The sequence below is a fragment of the Capsicum annuum genome, chromosome 6, assembly GCF_002878395.1.
Source record: "Capsicum annuum cultivar UCD-10X-F1 chromosome 6, UCD10Xv1.1, whole genome shotgun sequence".
Classification (NCBI taxonomy): Eukaryota; Viridiplantae; Streptophyta; class Magnoliopsida; order Solanales; family Solanaceae; genus Capsicum; species Capsicum annuum.
Genome location: NC_061116.1, coordinates 2,855,254 through 2,865,374, shown reverse-complemented (window position 1 = coordinate 2,865,374; position 10,121 = coordinate 2,855,254). Strand labels below are relative to the sequence as shown.

Genomic DNA, 10,121 nt, shown 5'->3' with positions numbered 1-10,121 from the left:
GGTTCATTATTCTGGAGATCTCTTCTACTGTTTTTTCGTGACAAGAAGTTTTCAATAGGGCCTTCTTATTTGCAATAACATATAAATTTTTAGATTGTGGCAAGGATCTTAAAACTATGGTGTCACAAAAAGGATTTATCTATGAAAAAATTAATTTGAGCTCCAATTTTTCCTATTGAAAGTCTAGGCACGAAGGTCGTACTTTTGTATTAAATTGATATTAAAATTGGTATCGGTGAATTTCACTTATATCACATTTGTATTGAATAAGTTTTATGAATGTGACAATCGCTCAGAAAAAATATGTTTTATGTTACATAACCTTTTTAGTGTATGTAATAGATATTACATAAAAAATTATCACCGTGAATGTTGAAAATAAATTAATTGATAATTGTTTGATGTCAAATAATTTTTCGTTGCTATAAAAAAAATAATCAGTATTATCCATGATTGATATTGGTGTTTGCGTTCTGGCAGAAGAAGATGAAAAACATTATATAAATACTATGTTAAATACTAAAACTAAATTTTATTCATACCAACAATCTTATAAAAACAAAGAGTAATGAGCACCAATAAACATCAAAATACAATATTCATGTCAAATGTTACTAATTGCAGGATCGAAAAATGTATAATTTGATGTAGTTGATATCAAATTTAATACCATCTGATGCGGCTTAGTTCATATCAATTTCATTCAACGATGTAAAATACGAAACAAATGTTAAAGTAGCACAAAAATATATAAATACTACTTAAATACGAAAAATAAACTTTGTTCAATATAATTTTGAAGTTAGGCGCTTGAACTATTCATACTAAATAACGATAAGTTATATACATTGAAAGTATAAAAATATTCAATATACTTTAGTTTGCAATTGTATATGAAAATGTGAAAGTGATGATCAATTTGATGGTTTCATTTTGCAGAATTTTCAGAATCCCTGATGAAAATATTTTTGACATATACAGAAATAGAAACATCATCAATACAAATTTCTAATGACATGCACAGAAATAGAAACATCATCAATACAAATTTCTAGTGACATACACTAGACGATGCATAACTTTTTGAGAAAACAATAATAGAAATCCTAGACTCTTCAATTGCTTTCTCAAGTTTGGTTGAAATGAGGTTGCCTTTTCTCAGTTCCTCATCATCTAGGAAAGTATTAACTCCAACTTGGCACAAGCGGGTATAAAGATGATCAGTGAAGTTATTGTGCGTATCTTCACCTCTAAAACTCAGAAAAACATCGTAGCTTCATTGAGTTTGAGAAGAAGTAGATGATTCTCCTTCAACCAATTGATTATTTATGGAAGAAGTAGATGATTCTCCTCGAAGAAATGAAGTATTCATGGAAGAAATAGATATGATTCTCCTTCAACCAACTGAATATTCATGGAAGAAGTAGGTGATTTTCCTTGAAGTAATGCAGTATTCATAGATAAATAATTTTGATGAATTGAATATATGGAAGAATGAAAGGATTATTTTAGTGAATATATGGAGGTCAGTACTGAAGTAGGTAGATATATAGCCACAAACTTCTATTGATTATGAAAGATCGTAAAACGTGAAAAAATGTAGCAGTAAGTTAAGTATTAAAGTTAATAAAAAAGTAAAAAATCAAGTCTTAACTTTAAAAAATATATTTACCATATATGACTCCTTAAATTGTGAACAAACTTTAATACTTAATTATTAAAATTAAAAAAATCATTGATACCTATAATATAACTTGTCATAATTACCCAAAGCTTTAATTAAGAGTGATAAATGTTAAATGCTAAAAATAAGGAAATAACATAAATAATAAATATTAAAAAAATATTTTTTGAATATTTAATTAAAACAAAATTTTCTAAAAAGTTGCTATAGCTTGTAATTATTTCTTTAGTCTAGTAATTATTTAAAAGTTTTGCTACAACTTGTAATAAACAATCTAATATATTTATTTAAGATAATTTTCACTTTCCTAATTTGAGTCATTTTGGCTCATTTAGTTCACATACAGTCCAAATACAATATTGATACAGTCCATATATAACACAGATACAGTTTTCAACTTGGGTCATTCGGCCCTTTAAATTTTATTTTTTTTTGCTATAAATTTTTTAACTGTAAAATATTCTACTTTTTATTGTTTATAAATAATAATTAAATACAATTATATAAAAATGATATAATTGTTATATAGAATATGTAACTATATAGAATATATGTATAAAAATTGTATAGTTCTATCAAATATGTATATGTATAAAAATATAGAAAGTGCATAAAAATTATATAATTGTTGTATAAAATGTGTAAAAAAAAATATAATTATTGTATAAATTGTGTATCGAAACTATATAATTTTCGTATATAATATTTATATGTATAAGATATGTATAGAAACTGTATAGAAGGTGTGTTGAAACGGTATAAAACAAGCCAACAAATTGAAATGGCTAGAAAGTGGAATTTAAATGTCATGGTTATTTTCGTAGAAATAGTTTAATTTGAAATGTCGTTTCTGTCCTTTCCCCCTTTTTTTTTACGCGGGATAAAATACTAAGACCAATCCATTTTGGCGTCTATTTCTAAACTTAACCCAAAGTTGGCCCTTCAATAAAACTGGGCCTGTATCCCTTCCTCGATGGGTTCTCCTAAGGCCCAAATCCCCTAAAAAGCCCAAAGTCTCCTACCCAAGCCCACTTCATCATCTCTTTCACTCTCATTATAATTCCAAGTTCATAATCATTTTTTTTTTCTAGCCTCACAAAGAATGCCACTACATAAACATATCTTATTTTTTTCTCAAAAAATAAAAATAAAAATAAAGTTCTTAGTTCCTTTTGAGCAAAAACTATATATATATGGCTTCCACAATTGCCTTTCTTTCACTACAATTCCCAAAATGTTACTCAAAAAATCAAACACTTTTTGCTTTCAACACATCACATTTTCTTTCTTCAAATTCACTAATAAAGTTGAAAAAGCAAACAGCTTTATCCACTAGACAATTCAAGAATTTCAGTAGCCACAAGTTTCAAACAACACCCTTAATTTTTGCAGCTCAATTTAATTTATTGAAAGGTAAAATCTTTTATATGGCCATAGTGTTGCTCTTGTAGTTTCTTGTCCTTTGATATCTGTTATTATCTATTGTTTGTTGTACTTTGATTATCCTAGTAGTTTCTTGTCCTTTGATATCTGTTATTATCTATTGTTTGTTGTACTTTGATTATCCTAGTATTTTGCTTTGTCATGCTTTCACTTATGTTACCCAGTATATTCTCATCAAGTGGGTCTGTAGAGGGTAAATATATGTCTTCCATAGCACTACCTCTTTCCGATAGAAAGACTTACACACATAGTAAGAAAAATAATTAATGACATGATTATTTTACCATAATACATCTATTAAATGATGTTTATTATTGTGTCTTTGAAATAAATTTGGAGAAAAAATAATTAATGTTGGCTAAAATAAGAAAATAAAAATTGTCTTTTCTAGATATGTCAAAAATGGTGAGTAAAAATGAAATTTATTATCTATTGTTTGTTGTACTTTAATTATTCTAGTATTTTGCTCCGTTCACTTTTACTTGTCATATTTTAACTTGCACAAACATTAAGAAAAATAACTAATGACATGACTATTTTATCATAGTACTTATGATGTTTATTATTGTGTCTTAAAATAAATTTGGAGGAAAAGTGTTAATGGGAAGGGTACAATAGAAAAATAAAAGTTGTCTTTTCTTGAAAGGTACAATCTTTATCTGGTTGTAGTATTACTCTTGTAGTTTCTTGTCTTTCGATATCTGTTATTATGTCTGTTGTTTGTTGTACTTTGATATCATAGTATTTTGTTTTGTTATGCTTTCACTTCTGTTACTACCTCCGTTTGCTTTTGCTTGTTACATTTTGACTTGCACGCTCATTAAGAAAGATAATTAAGGACATAGCTATTTTATGTAGTACTCCTATTGAATGATGTTTATTATTGTCTTGAAATAAATTTGGAGAAAACAATTAATTATAAGGGTAAAATAGGAAAATAAAAGTTGTTTTTTCTTGATATGTCAAAAATGACAAGTAAAAATGAAAATCTAATTAGGAAATAAGTGGCTGGTAAAAGCAAACGGAGGGAGTACTTTTTTTTTGGACTGCTTTGGATTATTTTTTCGTGTTTCTTAGTTCTCTGGGTAAATAACTCAATATTCAATCAAGTTTCTTATTGTAGCATGGGTGCCAGAATATATTATAATAGTTTTAATATAAAGAGTGTGTGTATATATATATATATAAATATAAATATAAAACACCCTTAATTTTTGCAGCTCAATCTAATTTCTTGAAAGGTACTATCTTTATCTGATCATAGTATTGTTCTTGTAGTTTCTTGTCCTTCGATATCTGTTATTATTTGATGTTTGTTGTACTTTGATTATTATTGTACTCCTTCCGTCGATTTTTACTTGTCCACTATTTACTTGACATACACCTTAAGAAATAATATGATAAATTATCCATTAGTTTTTCAAACTGGACATGTATTGTTGGACATCTATTTTACTGGACAAGTAAAGATGGACGGAGGGAGTAAATCTCAATTGGGATTGGCTATATGAATCATTTATTTGCTTTATTCTAGTCCAGTATATTCAGAGTTCATTAGGGGTCATTTGGTTCACGAACAAAATTATCTTGGATTATAGTCATGGGGTTTATAATCTTCGGACTAATTTATTCCACGTCGGAGTTGGGATAAAACGATATTAGTTTGGATTGGATAAGGTGGAATATCCAAGATTAATAAAGTATAAATTTAATCTCATACTTAATCATGGAATATTTCACCTTATCCCACATATTAGAGGTCGTTTGGTAGAATGTATAAGATTGAATAGGATAGTATTGTAATGCTGGAATTAGTTATTCGGATTAGTTATATTGGAATTATTTCTTATCCACTGTTTGATTTGATGTATTAACAACAGTTCTGTCTTTAACCATGTATTATTATCATCCTTTGTATTACTAATAGTCTAATACGATGGTTTGATATGTATTAGTTATACACCCTATAATAATGGATAGGGTTTATATTAGTTATACATGGACTGAAAATTCTATCAAACAAAGGATTAAATAATACCGTATCTAATACATGTATTAGATTCTCTAATATATCCTACCAAATGACCCCAACGAGTATTCTTAGGGGCTAGATATGCTTTGCACATAGGAAACTTGATACTAGGTTTTGGTAGTTGAACCTAATTTTAAATCGGTATCTGAGGGAATTGTGAATGTGATCACGTATGCGACGCCCCGTTGATTAGTGATCTTGTTTTAGCTGCCAATCGTGGACAAATAAAAATCTTGTCTTGACCAACTTGCACGTACCTCACTAAATATTACTTCGTGTTTATATGCATTGATCATGTACTCCTTACACATGGGAAAGAAGTAGAAATGGTGGGGAAATCCCAGTAGAGAAGTAGAGACAAAATCACTGCCAGACTAAATATTGCTTTTATGTTTTTTGTTTGTTATATTTGTTATAAGTCTTGAGCCGGGGGTCTATCGGAAACAACCTCTCAACTTTAGTTGAGGTAGTGGTATGGACTGCGTGCACATTATCCTCCCCAGACCCTACTTTGTGGGAATACACTGGATATGGTGGTGGTGGTGGTGGTGTTGCGGGTCTTACCTACTACCTGTTGTTGATAGGAGGTGGTAGGTATCCCATAGAATTAGTCGAGATGCGTGCAAGGTGGCACGGATACCACAGTTATAAAAGAAAAATAGAAATGGTGGGGTTTTGGATTAGAGGCAGGAGGGTCACACATCTAAATTTACTCTGCATTAGAACACTATTTCTTACTAGTTTTTGAAGTAAAATGTGTATACTTGAACAGAAAGGACTATAGTCAAATGATTAAACGTTTAAAAATGCTTGAGAAGTACCTTTAAAAGCTGGAATAATCATCTGAATATTCGTTAAAATTGCTTGAGAAGTAGTTAGGGTAACTATATCGACTCCTCAAATAGCGATAATGCCTTTCCATTTGGGGCTCGTGGAGCACGAATTTGATGCCTTTCCATTTGGGGCTCGTGGAGCACGAATTTGATGCTAGTGCCACATCTTGCTTCTACTATAGGTTTTTTATTCCCAAATGCACGACGTATGGAGAACAACTTGTTTGTACAAGAAGATAATGCAGGATTGAGTTATCAACTTGAGGATCATGTGATAGCACTAGTCAGAACTAGCAAGGAGTTGAATCCATTTTGAAACCACTAGACATGTCAAGCTTTTTGTCTAGTATTTCGTGGTGGTACTGGGAGGAAGCTTTTTGGTTTGTTTATGGACATGACCCTTGATAGGAAGGTGTGGAGGACTCGGATTAGGGTAGGAGTTCAGCTGTTATAGTAGAGAAGAGTGCTTTGTTTGTATCTGCGCCTGGAGTTTCTTGTTCATGGTGTTTCGGTGATGTCTATGATTTCGGATAGATAGTTTATAGTAGTACCTTGTGGGTGTCTTGTTTCCGTGATTATGTAGCAGTGTGTTATCCCATCTTGTTGGGTGTTTTTCTGGTTTTTGTTTGTTATACTGTTATACTATGAAGGGGAGCCTTGGAGTAACCGGTAAAGTTGCTGCCATGTGACCATGAGGTCACGGGTTCAAGCCTTGGAAATAACCTCTGGCAGAAATGCAAGGTAAGGCTGCGTACAATACACCCTCGTGGTGGAGCCCTTCCCCGGACTTGCGCATAGCGGGAGCTTAGCTTTAGTGCACCGGACTGTCCTTTTTTTTTTTTTTTTTTTTTTTTATATATATTGTTATATGTCTTGAGCCGGGGGTATACCGGAAACACCCTCTCTACTTCATTTGAGGTAGTGGTATGGACTGCATACATTTTACCCTTCCCAAACCCCACTGTGTGGTAATACACTGGGTATGTTGTTGTTGTTATGGATGCTATTACAGTTAGTTGTATAGAGTTGTTAGTACTTGGGTGCTAAAAATCATCATTGTGCATAAGCAGTTTGAGGCTTTGAGCGATAATGGTTGTTGTTGCTTCCTGCGTTGAGACTAGTACTTGTTCTTCAGGAGGGAAGACGAGTAGGCAGGGCGTTAGGCTAGTGCAAACTTCAACAGAAAAGAGTTTTTTACATTTCCTTCGAACTTCATTGTGAGCAATTGTACTGGAAGTTAGTACTCCGTGAAAGAAAGCATTTTTTTCGCGCACGTGTGTTATGTCCTGTTTCAGGAGAGTAGTAAAATATAAAGTTTTAGCTAGGGAAAAGTACATATTTCAGTTAGCTCTGTGTAGAACAATTCGTTTTTATTTGCGATATTTTCTTGACATATAGTTAGACGCTAATGAATCTTCCAATGTGTGCTGGAATTTTGATAGTTCTTCAAACTGCATGGAGAGCTGGAAAAGATGGAGTTGAAGCTGGAACCAACTTGGTACCTGTAAGTTGTAATGACGATACACAAACATGTTAATCCATTTACAGAATTGCATATACTTTTCTTTTTTAGACATGCAAGGTAAGGCTGCGTATAAAACACCCTTGTGGTGGGGCCCTTCCCCTGACCCTGCGCATAGCGGGAGCTTAGTGCACTGGGCTGCCCTTTTTTTAGACATGTTGGATATCATCATCAACTTGTTTGGGACTGAAATCGTAGTTTTTGTTGTTTGGATGTCATTTTTTCTTTTGTTGTTGATGTTAGGATGTCATCCCAAGACCGATAGCCAGAATTTGTGTGACTGTAGTTGGCGCGGCGTTTGCTTTCTTTGCACTCAAATCATTCCTGTCGACAGCTTTGTTCGCATTGGTATGTTTCAAGCCCCTTATTGCTGTATAGATTGGATAACTTAGCTACTACTTTGGAATCATAAGGTGAAAATTATCATTGTTGCTGCCTTGCTGCCATAGGCAGAGCTAGGGTATCGAAAGCGGGTTCAACCGAATCCCCTTCTTCACAAGATTACACTACGTATAGTAGACGTCGTAACTCCTTGACTTCTTCATATGTTTAATCATATTTTGAATCCCGTTTGTGAAAATCTTGGCTCTTCTACTGGTTGCAGCAATAAAACCTTCTACTGATCCTTCTCTAATGTAGTTGGAACATTCAGAAGTTAGTCAATACTCATGCCTGCTTTTCGGCGTTGTTCATTGCTTCCCTTCTTAGATTTTCAAAAGAGACCTTGAAACCAACTTTGTTCAACAACATACTCATTGTAGTCGTACAAAGTGGGGTCTAGGGAGGATAGAGTATACTCTAGGGAGGTTAGAGTATACGAAGACCTTAACTTTAGTTCGTTGACGACTAAATGTATTCCTCGTTAATGTCTAGGCGGTGATGGGAGTCATTTACTTTGGATTCATAGCCTTGAACAAGGACGATGGTCCAAAAGGCGGTGGAGGCACCGGTTCTGTCGATGATAGTCTAGAAGAAGCAAGACGAATAATGGACAAGTACAAGTAAGAAATGCAAAAATCGGACTTGTTTGCGGTAAGTATCAGCTTAGTTGCTCGGACTATCCAAAAATGTTGCCGCATGTGCGTCGGATCCTTTTTGAAGAGTTCGAGCAACTTAGATTATCAGTGTCTCTGGCTTCTTTTCGAAATAGGTAGTAGGCCTTCAAATCATAGTCATAAAGGAATTATTTCATATTCTTGAATGTATTGGTTTGTAAGGTAATGTTTTTATTACAGTTTATTGTAAATTTTCTGAGTGTTTTGTATATTTCACATATTTGATATGAGAGAGTTGCATTATTTCAGTTTAATGGCTCTTATGGTGATGAAGTTGCTCTCTACATAGATGATTATTTTTGCAAAAGTAAAGTATATCAACTTGTCTGAAAATACTTATCCGTGTCGAATGTGTACACCAAATCAATTCAATTTGTCATAGTTAAGCGCAATTTATCACTATATAGTTGATGCAAACTTGTCCCCTGCTTTCGGATTTCGATTTGCTACTCTTTCTGCATATATTTTTTTTCCTTGAGCCGATGGGTCTATTGGAAACTGCCTCTCTACCTACAAAGAAAGTAGAAGTAAGCCTGAGCACACACCAGCCTCTCCCGACCTCAAGATTAAATTTCCAATTATGGACTGACGTTTCAAACTTCACCCCTTATGGGTCTCAGAAAGCACGTTTTGATGGGTGAAGCACTTTTTGATGGGTGATTTACAAAAATGACCTTGAAAATAGACGGTCTTGAATTTTTGATCTCGCTTGTCAAACTTTTGACCTTGAAGGTTTCAAACTTCACTCCTTCTAGGTCTCCAAAAGCGCATTTGTATGGGTGATTTACAAACATAACCTTTAAAATAGATGGTCTTGAAGTTTTATCACGTTTGTCAAACTTTTGACATTTGATCTTGAAGGTTTGCTTATACAATAGATGGGGAGTCAAATGTTTAAAACCACTCTTTTTCAAGCTATTAAAATTGTTTATGTTCTCCCCCTAAACAAGACATAGTAATAGCTACTCTATGGTATTCAAAGAAAATCGACAAATCATATCAAATTGATAAACCAAGAAAAACAAATTCAACTAGCGATTTGACTTGACTTAATTCGGTAAATAAGAGTAAAGCATCTAGTACCGTGAACTATGATCAAAGTTGCGAGATATACTTTAACTTTTCAAGGGTCTTATTACTCCCTGAACTAAACTTTAGCGTAATTCTGTCAACCTTTTTTAGCTAACGTGACACCTTTGACGTGGGCCCATTTTATGTAATAAAGGTGTCACGTCAACACAAAAGGATGACAAAAATATATTAAAATTAAGTTCAGAAGAGTATAAGACCCTTGAAAAGTTAAAGTATGTCTCGCAACTTTAATCATCGAGGGTACTGAATGTTTTTCTCAAATAAAAAACCAAACCAAGTATATACACCTAGCTTCTTTTATTGTGTTAATCCTCATTGATTGTGAGACTTTTGGTCTACTCCTTGCCTTTTATCATTCACTTCACATCTTGTCAACCTTGGCTTTTGTTTCTAAGGGGTCGTTTAGTAGAGTGTATTGAAATGTTAATGCATGCATTAGTTTAATATGTATTAGTAGTAC

At 32.9% G+C, this 10,121-nt stretch overlaps 1 protein-coding gene across 1 annotated transcript; it reads left to right on the top strand.

Moving 5' to 3' along the window:
- Nucleotides 1-2,760: 2,760 nt before the first annotated feature.
- Nucleotides 2,761-8,823, top strand: LOC107873627. The gene is made up of 4 exons (XM_016720546.2): nt 2,761-3,097; nt 7,435-7,496; nt 7,758-7,862; nt 8,388-8,823. Exons 1-4 carry the CDS (start codon nt 2,878-2,880, stop codon nt 8,517-8,519), a joined length of 519 nt encoding a protein of 172 aa, XP_016576032.1. The 5' UTR covers nt 2,761-2,877; the 3' UTR covers nt 8,520-8,823.
- The last annotated feature ends 1,298 nt before the right edge of the window (nt 8,824-10,121 follow it).